Genomic DNA, 17,362 nt, shown 5'->3' on the forward strand with positions numbered 1-17,362 from the left:
TCAAACCACTAGAATTCCACTTATTTGAAAATTGCTCACTTTACCTCAAGCATATATGGACCACTCTACGACTGAATTGCATAAAAATCCAGCTCTGCATGATTTGTTTCCTTGCTCTAACACACATTTAAGGTTTTTTAAGATTTGTTTAAAGGTGGCATAGTGGGGTAGCAGACAGTGGGTCCCCAGTTTGGGTCTTAACTTGGGTTATTATCTGCATTCTCCATGTTGTTACCATGTCCATGTTCCACTTTCCAACCAACTCCTAAAAACTATGCTAAAGTGCCCTTAGATGTAGATAAGCATGTAAAAGTATGAAAATTATGACATAGGGCTGGCTCTTTAGGTTAGCAATGACATCCAGGATAAAGTCCAACCATGTACTCTTAATACAACAGAAACTGGGTTACTGAAGATGAATGATTGTGATAGCTAAACAGATGTGTTAAAGCTAAATAAAGCAGAATAACCAACCATATTGCATAACTTACTGGCAAGCTTAATCTAAGGAAAGGTAATAGGCTACTCAGGGCAGTCTGATGGTTCCAGTGAGATTACCATCATGTTCTTGCACAAGGCATTTTTATACGTATGTTCAATATGGAAGGAGACAGGCCTCAGTTGGTCAATAAAACGAGTGTGAGAGTAAAGTAGGATATAGAGGAGCAAAACCCGACAGTCTAGCAACACCATGATAAATGCAGACTATTGATTAGTCGGATAAATAGGGGTTTTAAAAGCTGCCGTGGGAAATCGTTGTGAACTTTCCAAGGTTCCTGCTCGGTCCAAACCTCCCCAACTTCAGTCCTTATCCTGCAACTGTTTCCGCTCTGTGCTGTGGTCAACATGTTCACCAGACTGACCAAGTTCCCCCTTTATGTGGCACACCCGCTGCACATGTCAACACGTTTAACGACTTCCTGGATTTATTATACATAAAGACGACAGGAAATAGTTGGTTGGGAAATGGATGTGTGTGCATGCGTGTGTTTACATGGGGTTTGTGAAAAGCTTTGGCCAGCTGCGTGATTTCTCATGCTGAAGATGAGAGGAGCTTTTCCTGCATGATGAGAGGACAGATAAATGGAGCTGTTTCTCTGCGAGAGCCAGAAATAAAAAAAAGCAGAAACTCTCGACATGCCTGCCTGGCACTTAAAGCGATAAGACATCTGCGATGGAGGAAAAACAGTAGAAAAAATACACAAGAATAAAGCACGGTCAGCCTTAGACAAGTTAAAGGAATTAGGTACATACTCGTTGTAGAGTCACAGTGAACTGTTCCCACACCGTCTCCTCCATTCCTGAGCTCTGTAGAGAAACGGTTGATTATTAACATCACCTTAATGACGTGAAAAACTTCAGTTGTGGAAACATATGAATGGCAGCATGTATTGGGGCATTTGCATTAGGCTGGACCAGTGTTCATGGACTTAAGGTAACATTTTCACATTCTGAACTTTGCTGAAGCTTTTGTCTATAATTAATTTAATAAGAATCAATTTATATTGTAATTACTCTAAAAAAACAATCGATGGAATGTAAGCATTTTTGTTATTTTGTCCCTCTTATTCAGTATTTCAAAGTAGAAAACATTTATAAACCTAAAATATCATTAGTCACCTTAAAAAAATCCCTAGAATACTCAACCAATTTACCTTTTCTACCCTTAAGATCAACTCCACCATCCAGTTTTTATCATCTAAGGACTCTAAATTGCAATATTTTAACACTTTTATGTCACATAAGACTTCCAGCCATACCTATATATTCAGGGACCGAAGGACATGACATACTGACATGATTTTAGATGTTTTAGTGCAAGATACAAACTACTGAAAAAAGACCCAAGAATCAAACATTCATGTCAAAACAGATGGTCAAGCTCTACCAGTGACTGATAGAACAAGAATACAAGAAAGGGTAATGCTGAACACAATTGTTTTAATTATATGCTGATACATTCACTTACAGTCCTTTCAGATTGGGCCTGTAACAGGAATGTGATTATTCTCAGATTTTATTATAATGCTATATTTTTAGGTTTCATCGAGAATCTAAGGAGCAGGATTAAAGAGACAAAATAACAAAACATCAGTGTTGTCCAATTCTACAAATTTATAAATTACTTTATACTTCAAAATAACTCAAACAAAGCACTTGTTAAAGCTTTTACTATACTGAGCAAAGCAGTGCAGATGAAAGGAAAAGGGATGTACTATTTGGTAGCAGTACAGTCTGATGGATGGTCCTGCTGTCTCTGTTTTACACAAGTTCATGGCCATTTTTGTGTTTTTAATGGGATCAACGTGGTAGAGAAAGAGTGAGAGAGATGGAACAGTCCACAATGATTTCATGTGAACTCATTTGACTGTACTGCTGCCCTTCTGTCCTCTGTGAACAAAGCTACCATTCTCAAATCAAAAACTATTTACACACACACACACACACACACACACACACACACACACACACACACACACACACACACACACACCTTGAGGGTGTCAATGTTCCCAAAAAAGCAGGGTATTTGGGTCAATATGCTGTAATAGTCTGGGAGCCAATCACAAACCCAGTACAATCTACAACCGCTTCAATCAGGTCATAACCCCCAAGTCAGAGCAATCAAGAGTTCCCAGAGTACCATCCTAACACATGACAACCTCAATCTTTGCAATAAAATGTATGACCCAAAAACATGACCATATTAAAGTCCACAATCAACAGCACCACAAAAAAACATGACCATTTCAAACTCCAGATCGATTCCCTCAACACAAAACCTACAGAATCATGCTTCTTTAATGCAAGGCTATCTTAAAAAAAAAAAAAAAAAAGGATTTCTCAAGCATACAAAAAAACACTACAAGGGAATACTCACATACTACAGGTGACACTACCAAAAATATGGTGGTCCTATTCTACTTGGGATCAATGAACATGAAACCAGCTATTTATCTATTTAATTTCATTACAACATAAATTGTAGACAATTTGTAGGCAATAGAGGAAGAGGAAGCACTGCTTATGTACATTTTCGAAAATTCAATAAAAATAAGTGCCTTGAAGACCATTAAATAAAGACCGTTGAACCAACTAAGGTTACACTGTGTGTAAAAAGCCAAGTGAACACTGACTCTGCACTGAATTATTCTGGGGCCTTACTTCCTATATAACATGCTGTAAACCATGCAATGGTATGAATACCACAACCAGCTATCAACACCAAACAACAACTCAAACTCCATAACCAGACAACATCTTATAACTTCTTAAAACTATAATGGAAGCAGCAACATAACACCCTATACCCTACACCACCATCCACATCCCACGACTTTATCTGAGCACCGTCCACCTCTCAAATCCACTATCCCTAAATCTCTCAAAAGTGACAATTGAATAATCATCTTTCATCTTCCTCATCTTTATGCCCAGCTTCATTATACAAACCAAATGTTTTTAATGCCAAATACTGTCGAATATTCTCTCTCTCTCTCTCTCTCTCTCTCTCTCTCTCTCTCTCTCTCTCTCTCTCTCTCTCTCTCTCTCTCTCTCTCTCTCTCTCTCTCTCTCTCTCTCTCTCTCTCTCTCTCTCTCTCTCTCTCTCTCTCTCTCTCTCTCTCTCTCTCTCTCTCTCTCTCTCTCTCTCTCTCTCCCAGTGCTCAAGAGCACAGCTCTCAGTTCTTACTTAAGGAAAGTAATCGGAATAAGGTCAGGACTCTGGTCTCCAGCACTCGGGCTGCACAGATCCCTGCGGCGCTCCCTAGCACACGTGTGTGGCACTAAGCCAAGCTGACAGACACTTTTGCTTGCGCACTGGTCTTCATCTTGCTTCCTGGACTAATCTTTTTAAACAATACAATCGTCATACGTGCTTCATGATGCATACCTGCATATTTATGGAACTATCCAAACAGCCAATCATGTGGGAGCAGCACCCTGCAGGAAATCATACACATACAGATTGGTAAACCATGTTCCCAGTGTAGGCTTATTGATGACTCCTGTTTTTGGGGTGGAAAAGAAGCCAAATGTGGTGCTCTGCTTTTCCAGCCGCCTCAGCGTTCAACATATCGAGATGCTTTTCTGCATAACATTTCTGTATAAAGTGATTATTCTACGTACTGGAGCTATCTTGTCTGCTCAAACCTGTATGGCAAATCTGATCATCAACAACAAGGATTTTTCACTCACAAAACTGTTGTCGGTAGATTTATCTGCGTTTTTGCACCATTCCGTGTAAACTCTAGTTGTGTTTGAACGAAAGCACGAAAGATCAGCCTTTGACAAACCAGCCCGTCTGGCATTAACTTTTTTAGCCAGAGTCAAAGTCACTGAGGTCAAATTTTGATGTGAGTATTAACTGAAGCCCTTGATGATTTTATGCACTGTGGTGCTGCAGCCATGGGATTGTCTGATTTTGAAATACAGAATCTCTGGCTGGAATTAGGGCTTAATGCTATAATCTTATGATTCCTATAAACATGACAGTGTATCTCTACTGTAGGGGGTCTTCCTGACACATCCACAATGCAGAAGAAGCCCACAAGCCCATTGTATTAGCACAGACCTCTGCAGTCTACACTACCTAGCATACCTAGACTATGGCTACACAAGAGACTTCTGCAATCATCTCTCTCTCTCGCTCTCTCTCCGTCTCTCTCTCTCTCTCTCTCTCTCTCACACACACACACACACACACACACACAAACCCAGCCTATATAGTACATTTTTACTTCGCAGGCCACCTAGAAACCTGAAACATTTACGCCCACTCATCCACATATCCATTCCAGCTGGTATTTCCCATGGCTCTAATTGTAACTAATCACACACCTGATGTAGAAGCAGAGCAGCTCTTTGCATGGTTGCGTTAGAAGAGCTGTTAGACAGAAGTAGGAGTGTGAGCACGCCCGGCGCTCATGCTGATCAAGCAGTTAACACGGATCTCGCCGCAAACATCACATAAATAACATGTCAAGGCCGGTGTGAGGCCGTAAAAAGGATACAGCACACAAACACACACACAAATACCCAAGCAAAACACATGCACACACACACACACACACACACACACAAACATGCACAGCTGGCAAAGCTAAAAATTTACTTTCCAGCTGAGGGACATGGAGACAGAAACACCTGCTTCCCTGCACTTATGCAATAATTGCAGTATAAAATGTCAGCAAAAAATTTTTTTACAGTATTTATTGATATGAAGATCAGTCCACTTTCCTGTCCCTGCAGAGAACAATTTTATGTTTTTTTTTTATTATTTATTTATTTGTTTTTTATATTACAACATAACAATATTATTTAAAACATTTAATCATACATGATTTGTCTGTATTTCTGTGTACAACCCTGGTCATACCGTTACCATAACGATACACAATGTGTAAAAGAATAAACACAGTGCAAACTTGTACTTAATAACCCGTACGACAAATGTTCGGATATTTTCCCCCGGAATTTCAGAATTGAATGGTATAATACAATGTGTAAGGAATATGCCGTTATAAGAAAATAATCCACATCTATTAGCCGGTGTCATTTGTTTAAAAAATACGTTTCTTCATTCTTTATATTTAATCCAAACCAAAAAACATCTCCGTAATTACACTTACATGGACAGCATGAAACCTGTTCCAGCATGACAATGCCCCTGCGCACAAAGCCAGCCCCTTAAAGATATGCTTTACATGGGTTGAAGTGGAAGATTTTGAGTGGCCAGTTATAGAGCCCTGACCTCACACCTTTGGGATCAATTTGAACACTGACTGTCCCTTTTATCTGAATGAGCACAAATCTCCACAATCTAATGAAACATCTTTCCAGAAGAGTGGAGCTTATTATAACAGCAAAGGAGAACTAAATACAAAATATGATGCTAGAAAATGCATACAAACCGTATGTCATACCTCTATACTACATAGTAAAGTCTGTTCAGCAAAAAAAAACCAAATGCACGTATCTGCATCACTATCTGAATCAGCAGATACAGAAATATAGGAACTGGACAAATATTAGATATGAGCATCATTTAATTATCAGTGCATCCTTAATGTAATAAAACGAATCTGGTTTGCAGAGCCACGCAGTGAGTGAGCTGTCCGCGAGAGCAGTGCTGAAATTAATTCACTGGCCATACAGACACAACATGGAGACACGCGCTCAGAATCGTTTTACACAAACGCAGCAGCTGAATGACTGTGTGAGTACAGTCACGTTACAGACGCAGAGCAGTGCGGTGCAGAGTTTCAGTCCAAACTCAGTCGTATAAAGTGCATCACACACAAACACACACACACACACACACACACACACACACACACACACACACACACTGATGGATGGCCAGCGGCTGAAAGGCAAAGTAGCACATTGTCAGAGTTCAAATCCAATACATACACAGTCTCTCTTTCTCACATACACACACACACACAGTGAATATCAGATCAGAGGGAGAATCTGACTGTGCGCTATGCGACAGGAGCTACTAAAGTCCACAAACAAACCCACACACACACACACACACACACACACACACACACACACACACAGGTATGCGTAAAGACAGACTAATTTCGTATTCCAGCATCATCACCGTCACTACTGCTTTATGATATACACACGTATCCCTTGCGCAAGACTGCTTGCAATACACACACATCCTTAATGTATTTCTCATCTCGATCCTGGCCCGTGTTCAATCCCGTCACCGGAAATGACCGAAAGCTGCATGCAGAACAACCCAACTAAGTTGAACACCAGTTAAAAAAAAGCAAGCAAATAAACAAACGAAAGAACGATCTCTTTGCCTTTTTGTACTTTCCCAATGCACACGTAACCAGACACTTCCGACACTCATCCGCAAACTCCAAAGCGGCATTGACTAGCACATCAAAAAGCACTTTCCGCACAAATCAACTTGCTACAAGGGGGAGGGGAGGAGGAGACGATGCCTGAGGAGGGTTTTAGTATCCTTGGAGGATAGAGCACACGATACTCTCTCTTTCTCTCTCTCTCTCTCTCTCTCTCTCTATACACCCCCACCAATCTGAGCAGGCATGGTGGCGCCCGACTGGGGGCATAAAGGATGATGAAGTCGTCTCTGAGCGGCCGGCTCCCGACCCGCACCTCCACACGCACTCTCCGGCCGCTGCCGGCTCTCTGCAAACACACGCAGCAGTTCCATGGCAGCCAGTCCACACTCATCTCTCCCCATGGCCGCCCCTGCTCCAATCTCAGTAGGAGCTGTGGCAGAGCAGATCAGGAGCTCGAGAGAGAGAGGCAGAGAGAGACAGAGACAGAGACACACAGAGAGGGAGGAGGGAGGAAGAAAAGGGAGGGGAGGGAAAAAGAGAGAGAGAGAGAGAGAGAGAGAGAGAGAAAGAGAGAGAGAGAGAGAGAGAGAGAGAGAGAGAGAGAGAGGAGAGAGAGGGAGAGAGAGGGAGGGAGGGAAGGAAAGGCAGTGAGGCTAAAAATAAAACTCACAGAGCCTTGGAGAGTCCTGAGTGATCGGACGGCACGCACCCACTTTCGGCACAGTGCCGTTTTCATGGCCAGGTCCATAAGCCAAGCTCGGCCGTCTGTCGGCTACTGACCTCACACACGCACATACACTCACAGAGGAGAGAACTCCTATCTTTAATCCGCATCCCTCGCTCTCTCTGCTATGGATTGCTTCCTGAGTTATGTAATATAAATAAAATAATGGCCTACATGCATGTACACAAACACACACATGCTCTCTGGCTCATACAAACAATGTTAACACATACTTTACATCGTATTGTATACACACACCGTCTGTCCAGCGCTGATCTGCAAGAGTCAGTCAGACACTATATTAACAAAAGTTTGTGGACACCTGGCCATTAGATTGGTGTGTGGTTTTTAAAGATCTTATTCAGAATTTATTCCTTATGTGCTGTTATAATAACCTCCACTCTTCTGGGAAGATGTTGCACTAGATTTTGGAGTGGAGATTTGTGCTCATTCAGATACAAAGGTAAAGTCAGGTACTGATTTAGTGTGAGGAAGCCTGGGGTGCAGTTAGTGTTCCAATTCATTCCAAAGGTGTTCAGTAGGGTTAAGAAAAGAGCATGACAGCAGGCCATGTGCTAATGTTCAATTTCTTTTTTCCAGAGTTGGAGAAAAGTGCACAATTCAGTGCACAATTCAGTGGGTTTGGTCTGAATTCCTTTCAGACCAGGAGTAAGTCTTTAAATGGGTGTGTAAGGTTTTTCTCTCCCTTTAAGAAAGAACTCCTGATATCAACTTATGTGTATAAAACACACCAGTAACAGAATCAACCTCTTCCATTCAAACCTCTCCACCACCATGGGCAAAACCAAAGAGCTGTAAAAGGATGTCAGGAACATCTTAGACCTGCACAAGGCTGCAATGGGCTACAAGACCATCAGATTTTTGCTTTGGTCATATGTTTTCGCTCATAGTCATGCTGGAAGACCCATCCATGACCCATCTTCAGTGTTTAATGTTGATACTCTGTTAAAATAAACCTACCATAAAAACTCTTGACAGTTTTTTTTGAAAGGGGGTAAACTCACAAAATCAGCAGGTGATCAACTAATTATTTCCCCCACTGTACTAGTAGATTACTAAATTATACTTTTTAGTTAATTAATGAGACCAAAATGCTTCTACAACAATGTAAATACAAAATTTAGGTAAAAGAAAGCAGCAGATAACAAGGGGTGAGAGGTCAAGTAGCATTAAAATTAAATGTTTTACATGTTCAGTGAAGTAGAAAACTTAAACGCTTCGAGGTGTGACATGAAAAAAAAGAAAGAAAAGGGCAGGGCTAAAGCAAAAAAAAACTAAAATTAGCTGCCAAAACATCCAGTTACATCGCTGCCAGCATCACTCTGTACGAAACGCATGCATGAGAGATGAAAACCTGTTACTGATTGGTAGGTAAACACATAGAAAGCAAAAAATTAACCATGAATTAATGATGAATAGCAGCCAGACAAAGATACCAACAGGAAATACACCATATGGACAAAAGTTTGTTGGATACCTGACCATATATGCTTTTTAAGCCTCCCATTCCACATTTAGTCCAAATTTGCTATTATAATAACCACCACTCTTCTGGAAAGATGTTTCAATAGCTTTTGGAGTACAATATACTTCATTTATTCAACAAAAAGGGTGTTAGTAAAGTCAGGCACTGATGTAGGTGAGGTGTGGAGGCCTGGGGTGCAGTCAGCATTCCACAGAGGTTGACAGTAGTAAAGTAAATGTAATTCGTTACTGTACTTAAGTAGCTTTTTTGCAATTCGGTACTTTTCTGAAGTATTGCCATTTGTGGAGACTTTCACTTTAACTTCACTACATTTCAAAGTCAAATATCTAAATATATAAACAGCAAGCCACCAATCAGGGTAGAGTGTGCTCTCTGTTTTGAACTTGTTTTGATTGCCCCATTGGTGGTTTTTACTTATCACCAACATATAGTTCAGCGTCAGTTCAACAGCAAGCAGAACATTTTGAGAATAATTATAAAAAATTAACCTTCAACCGAAAGTGGCTGCTTTCAAATCCTGTTATTTCATTTGGTTCTAAAGGAAATTGTTTAGCTCAAAGGTTTTTGCTTTAAGATAATTTTAATAGATATCATACAGTGTTTAACTCATTTATATCATTATATTAATAGATTGGTGAGCTGAGAGTAACATTAAAGTCTTTTCACATAAACTGGGATGTTTAAGCAAGAGTCTTGTGGTAATAATTATATTAGGAACATTATAGCCATAATAAATCATAGTACTTTGGATACTTATGTACATTTGAAGGCAAATACTTTTGTATTTTTACTCAAATGAAGGTTTAAAGAGAGCACTTTTACTTTGATTTGAGTAATATTTTGCCTACTGTATCTCTAATTTAACTCAAGTACATAGTTTGTGTACTTCATCCACCATTGGCATTACAATTCATCTCGAAGGTCTTCAACAGGGATAAGGTCAGAGCTCTCCATAGCTGGAGATCGTCCAATCCAACCCATGTAAACCATATGTTCTTGGGGGTGACTTAAGCAAAGAGACATTGTAATACTGGAACAGGTTTGGGTATCCTTTTTTGAATCGAATGAAAAGTTTATACTAATGCAATTCAATACAATTGTCTGTTTCCAATTTTGTGGTAACCGTAAAAAAAAACACATTTAGCTGGAAAAATGAGGTGTCTCGATTCTTTTGTCTATATAGAGCATGCTAACAATTTGTTTGTGGCTATAGAGATGATCGCTTTATGATCTTTAAATTGAGATTCCAACAAATCGAACATCTTATTATATTAAATGCAAGTCTGCTACATATTGCAGCACTGGGATTCACAGATGCAGGTACATCATGCGGTTAGATGTTAGAACGACTGATCAACTTCCAACTTCAGAACTAAATCACACGACTGTGAGGATTAATCAGGAAATTAAGTATCTGCTTCGAACCACATCTAATTTGTTCTGGAGCCTTTTAATTAGCAGGCTAATGCGCACACAACATGGAGCGAATGTCAATCAGACTCAGGAAGAAGGAAATCAAATGGATCTGATTGACAAGAAACTGACAAGATTGACAAGATTATCCTGTGTGTTTGAAATAATCAGAGCAGCACTAAACCACATTTCCAGGCTACACACACGCAAACTTACCACCTCTGTCCTCTAATACACACACTGCTCTGAACCAAGCAGCCCTCGTTTTCACACACACACACACACACACACACACACACACACACACACACACACACCCTCATGCATGGCTATAATGGGCTACATTTCCATGTAATGCAAAGTTGCTGGTGAGGGTGAGTCATCCAGTGTGACCTCATCAACTGCTGTTGTGTGTGTGTTAGAGTGTTTAGGATTTTCTAATGCATTCTATTGCACAAATTCAAATAAATTCTAAATAAATAAAGATATAACATATATTCTTGATACTGTATACTTAACATACCTAATTTTAATTTTTAGCAACAGTCACCTGGAGTCAGGGGCGTGTCTAAAGGGGTGGCACATTGTGGCAGCGGACTTCCCTCCAAAATATGCTGTGCCTCCCCAAAAGCGCAGACTGATCAGAGTATAACATCTGCGGTGCGGGACTAATTCGGGTGCATTTAAAATCCGATGTCATACGCTAATCGACAGCGTAGCGCCGCTTGAAGAAGTACACATCTACTCACTGTCTGTTTCACTGCGGATGCGGATTAAAATCTTTTGGTATTCACGTGCTTATTGTTTTTTTGTTTGCACTACATCGAAACAAAAAAACTGAGAAGAGAAGTCAAACTTGAAAAGATTTTACACAGAACTCAAAAATGGACTGGACAAAATTATTGGTACCTTGTCAAATTTGTAAGAAAGAATTGTTTTTTAAGCATGTGATGCTCCTGTAATTTATATTTAGACACACCTGTGGCAAGTAACTGGTGTGGGCAATATAGATAAAATGGAGAAAAGTTGACTCAACCTTTGTGTTGTGTGCCACACTGAGCATGGAGAAAAGAAAGAAGTTTGAGTTGCCTGTGGATTTGAAAGAATAAATTGTGAAATAAACATGGACAATCTCAAGGCTACAAGTCCATCTCCAGAGATCTTAATGTTTCTGTGTCCACTGTGCCCAATATCATCAAGAGGTTTACAGCCCATGGCACTGGACGTGAACGGAAGAGATACAATATTGGAGTTTGACAAAACTTATGTGACAAAACCACAATCGTTCTGGGAGAACGTACTGTGGACAGATGAGACAAAAGTAGAGCTTTTTGCTAAAAGACATCATGGCATTACAGAAAAAGAAAGGCCTTAAAAGAAATGAACACAGCCCCTACAGTCAAACATGGTGGAGGTTCAAATATGTTTTGGGGTTGCTTTGCTGCTTCTGGCACTGGATTTCTTGACTGTGTGAATGGTATCATGAAATCTGTTGATTTCTGACACGTAGTCACCAGTGTCAGAAAGCTGCGTCTCCACCAGAGGTCGTGGATGGGTCTTCCAACAGGACAATGACCCCAAACACCCTTCAAAAAGCACTCAGTAATGGTTACAAACAAAGTGCTGGAGAGTGAAATGGCCAGCAATGAGTCCAGATCTGAATCCCCTAGAACACCTGTGGAGAGATCTCAAAACAGCAGGTGGCTTACATGGGTTGAAGTGGAAGTTCTTGAGTGGCCTGCTATAAAACACTGACCTCAACCCTAATGACTTTAAACAGTGTAGCTTATTATAACAGCAAATGGGAACTAAATGTGGTAGGAGATCAAATTAAAAGAAAATATGAATCTTATAGTCAGGTGTCCACAAACCTTTAAATACAGTCCATAATAATAAATTGAACTTGTTGATTTTATAAACCTCGAGAGACAAAATCAAAGAAAGGTTATTAATAAAAAATATCATTTCTATAGTCACCAGGTGTGAATCGAAACATCCTATTTTTACTTTTTGTCTAATAGGACACGATCACCAGCTGGAGTGAGCTCAGCTTGTCATGACAAAAGAGATGCCTATGAAAAGAGAACGCTTTCACACTGGAACAACAAATCTGGAGCATAATGGATGACATTCACATGAGAACGGCCTTTGTTTTGTCCACTCGAACAGGGACGCCTCCAAATAAAGGCTTCACCATCGTGTGTAGGAGGCAACAAGAAGCCTTGACGGAAGATAATGATTGTGTTTGCCGACTACACGTGCGCACACACACACACACACACACACACACACACACACACACACACACACACACACACACACACACACACACACACACACACACACACACACACACACACACACACACACACACACTCTCTTTTTCACCTAAAACAGATCAGCCCACTGGCTAATGGAGGTTACACAAAAGCATACACAATGTCAACAGAGATTAATGTAATAATTACCCTGAAGTATTGCAATTTCAGAAAATATATTAATAATCGTTATTCCATATGCAGAAATTGTCTATGCAACATCTAACGTACAGCTTTGTTCATCTTACAAACCCTCATTGTATCTCATTTTAAATCTCAACCACATACATAGCTTTTTGCACACAATAAAAACCCCAGTGTTGAACACCTTCAGTGTTTATCTCCACAGTTAAAGACAAATAAAAAAAAAATATGTATCATTTGATATTTCTCTAGCAGGCTGCTACTAATCAGTTGTGGATAAGAAACAGACTCGGCTGTGCTTCTTCTGCATTGCTTTTTTAATTTGCTTTGTTTGATATTGCAGTACGTCAGGAGAGAACTTTAATATGATACTAATTCAGTAGCGACACATTAATTTGCCAGTTCCCAAGAATTCCCATGACGGTGAAAATTGTTTAATCACAGTTTGTGTCAGAAGCTCCAACTAATCCTGATTAAAGTTTCATAGCCTAAATGAATGTTGACCTTAATTCTCAAAAGTGACAAAACGAATAATAGATGCTCCGTTCTAGCATCAAACAGTGCTACTGAAGTGACATGTTCACGTTATATTACATGAGATTAACATGGTGAATATACTGACAGAATAAATCTGGGGGTTTTTTGTTTTGTTTTTACATCTACAGCATTTAAGTAGACACCCTCAAACAGAGAGACTTAAATTTACTCTGAGCTATGGGGTTAAAAGCTACATCATATCCACAATATTATGTCTTTTTTTTTTTGGATTATGTAAATCATATGTAAGGTATAGACCACAGCACAATTTCAGAAATCTTGGGGAAGTCCAGGTCTTACACATCTCAGTTGTTTAAGTGGAAAAAGGGGAACTACACAATATCAGGCAGATGTTTAATGTTAATCGGTAGATATAGAACATTTTTGGTACACATGACTTTTCCAGCTTCCCTCCAACTGAAAGTTGCAGGCACACAATTTGCTTTAGATGCCTTTGGATGCAGTAGCATTAACTTTTCCCTTCACTGGAGTGGAAGATCCTATAGAGATATAGAGCTCTGACCTCAGCCCTTTTAAACATGTTTGGGATGAATTTGAATGCTGACTGCACCCCAGGCCTCCTCACCCTACATCAGTACCTGACTTTACCAACACCCTTATGACTCAACGAGCACAAATCTCCACACCCGAATATCTAGTGGAACATCTTCCCAGAAGTGTGGAGGTTATTACAACAGCAAACAGGAACTAAACACAGAATGAAAAGTACATCTATATGTCTACCTGTCCATGTACTAGGTGTGAGATGGACATACTAGGGGTGTATATCTAGATGCAGAAAAGATAACTGGCACATTTAATCCACCAACTGAAATAAATCTTTATCTGGAGGTAAAGACGGACAGGTGTCAGCTAATTCAGACTGCTGGCACACACTCGGTGTGGATCAGGAGAGCCTGTCAGTCAGGACTCCTGATGTATATATCTCTTCTACAGTCTGTATAAACAGCACAACTACACAAATCTACATTCCTCTCTTCTCTGCTTTTCCTTTTGCTAATAATACCGCCTCTGAACAAGAGTGTGCAGATCAGAGATCAGTATCAGAAAGCTGACACACTACTTAAAGAGCCTGTCACATCGGCGCTCCGGCAATGTGATATTAATGATTTCATGAAGAGGCTCCTGGCCAAGAAATGTTGTAATGTAGAAAGCTGTTAATGATACACATGCACACACACTTTTCTTTAAAGAATGGTGCCATTGTAGCGGACAATTGCCTTTTATAAAAGGTAAAGTGTGTTAATGGAAATGAAAATATGCATGGAAAAAGTCATTCGCTAGTCTATGTGCAAAAAGAAAGCTACATAGATTTAATCCCAAGATATTTACAACCATAAGATATTATTACATCAAGTACCAAAAAAAAACAAACAAAAAAAAAAAAAACGTCAAATACTGCACAATCTCTTATGTTGTTAATTGTTGTCGTGATAATTTAATTTTCAATAAAGAAAAAATTGTGTGAAACAAAGCCCCCCTCCTCCACAGCAGACCCTTATCCAGAGCTTACAAATGAGCAGGTGCAGGTTAAGGGCCTTGCTCAAGGGCCCAGAAGTGGCAGTTTGAACTTGTGACCTTCTGATCCAAAAAAAACACTTCAACCACTGAGCTACCACCTACCTACCAAAGAATGTTATAAAAATGTTCAAGAATTTATTAGACATTTTATAAGACGGTATGACTGCAAGGTCAAATAAACAAATGTTATGAAAGCATTCCTTATCTCTGGACTGTTTCATAGAAAAACATTCTTAACATTTTATTTTACCAATTTGAAAGAATCCATTTGTTTATAACTTGTTTATATGTGCTTGCAATAATAAACCCGAACAGCGAAGACTAGTAGTTCAAATTAGGGCTGAAACTATTCCTACGCTAAACTCTGGACCACTCTGGGGGCTCGTTTAGAAACTGTGTTGCCAATTCAACTTCTCGCCTTCTGTGTTCTTGCGTTCTGTGTACACAGGGCTCAGAATTTACTTACAGGAGCGCACTTTTGCCCGCCACTTTTTTTTCACAAAAAGGATGCGATTTATAAATAAAACCCTTGGACAGGTAAATACAAAAATGCTGCAAGAATGAAAAAATAGAGAAAAAACAGCGAGGGGTGAGGAGAAGATCTGGCCAAGGAATACAACAGACAGTTTTCAAAGTTTGGGATTATTTCAAACTAAAATATAAAGAAAACACCATACAGTTTACCTTTTTATTTGAAATTGATTTTGCTACTTTTATTTACGATTTTTTCTATTTATATATTGTATTTGCATTTTGAGGTAATATGGCAACTAAATGCACTAAATAGGTTTTCACAGATTGCAATTTCGGCAATTATTGACAGCAGCAGCCCTAGTTCAAATGGTATACACTCAATATCAATAGAAAGTTTAAAGGTGCAATAGGTTTTTTATTTGAACATGAACAAATAAGAATATACATACTTATTGTAGAACATGAAAGTGGAACATTGAAAACAAGGGTGGGGAACAGGGTTAATAAATAAAATAAATAAATGAATGAATAACATTAATATTAAGCAAACAATCTACATATCTGTTTGCAGAAGAAAAAAAATACATTGAGGTTAGTCAGTGGTTTAGATGTTGAACTTCTGATCAAAGGGTTGTGAGTTTAAATGCCAGTTTCACCTAGCTGCCATTACTGGGCCCTTGAGAAAGGCCCTTAACCCTCACGTGCTCAGGTGTATAATTAAGACAAGCCTAAGTCGGTCTGGAATAGAGCATGTACCAAATAGCATACATGAAAACGTAACTGAAAACAAAATATATGAGGATTGAGGAAAAATATTCGTTTGTACCTGTAAAATGCATCTTTTTTGTTTCTACACTACAGATAGTAGAGAATATATTACCTTAATCCAACAATTCTCTAAAATAATAAATTGCACAAATTTTTTTTTTATACTTTTGCTAAATAAAAAGTGTATTAAATGTCCAAGGCTAATGATTTGGCACAGAGCCATTTACGTATCTGGTCAATATAAAGACATTGTGACAATGAGAAATAAGATAAAAGTGGTAGAAATATCAATATCTCCCTCAGATGTGTTACTAAGGAAAGACCTGCAGCAACAGAACTGATTCAGTAATTACACTTTACAATGATAATGAACCGAACCTTACTTTTTTTACTCAGCATTTGGTCTGATATTTTGTACCAAAGAACCTAATAGAAATGTAATCAAATGACTCTGAATCAGCATCACAGTATTTCTCGCTATTTCTTTAATTTTTCTAATTAAACTTAAAGTTAAATTTATGTGTGAAAAATAAATTCCAGAAATTTCAGCACTGTCAGCAGATCTGTGAATTCTCGCACTCCTTCTCTCAAGATCATAACTGTTTTTTAATCCCACTCATACAGTTATTATTTATGGTTATACCTGTCTGCATGTATAACCATAAATCTAAATCTAAATCAGCTAGTAAAGAAAAGCCATGTGACCCTGACCAGGAAGATACTAAAGATGAACTGAGTGAGTCATTTGTTGCTGTACTTCTGTCAGATTATTTTTTACACTGAAACAACTCAATAGATCCCTGTTCCTTTTTGGGAAGTGTTCTAAATAAATAAAAAATAAATAACAATAGTGCTTCTGCTATTAGTATCTGTACTTTATCGGTTAAAAGCCCATTGTATTCTCACCACACTGCAGGAATGTTAATAAGCATTATGTAAAACTGTTTCCCATTAACAATGACAGAACATTCTAGAAAAAAAAAAAGAAGGTTTCCAGACATAACATGAAGAAGCATTAAATATTTCTAAAAAATTCAAACATTTTATTAGTATCTGAGCTGGGGGAAAAGTGCCAGAATAAAAACCAAAGTTGCTTGGCCCATGG

The 17,362-nt window shown here is 39.0% G+C and overlaps 1 protein-coding gene across 2 annotated transcripts in view; it reads right to left on the bottom strand.

Moving 5' to 3' along the window:
• tjp2b (tight junction protein 2b (zona occludens 2)) overlaps positions 1–17,362 on the bottom strand; it is a 58,424-nt gene that overhangs the window by 26,551 nt on the left and 14,511 nt on the right. Inside the window, exons 1-2 of one of the 2 annotated variants that reach the window (XM_083555287.1) lie at positions 2,217–3,422; positions 1,255–1,308 (exon numbers count right to left, since the gene is read on the bottom strand). In XM_083555287.1, coding sequence (XP_083411413.1) covers positions 1,255–1,308; positions 2,217–2,354 — 192 coding nt within the window. In that variant the 5' untranslated portion in view covers positions 2,355–3,422. Of the gene's footprint in view, positions 1–1,254; positions 1,309–2,216; positions 3,423–17,362 lie in introns of those variants that run through there. The other variant, XM_083555288.1, reaches the window with a different exon arrangement.

The sequence above is a fragment of the Silurus aristotelis genome (assembly GCF_946808225.1).
Source record: "Silurus aristotelis genome assembly, chromosome: 11".
NCBI classification, from domain to species: domain Eukaryota; kingdom Metazoa; phylum Chordata; class Actinopteri; order Siluriformes; family Siluridae; genus Silurus; species Silurus aristotelis.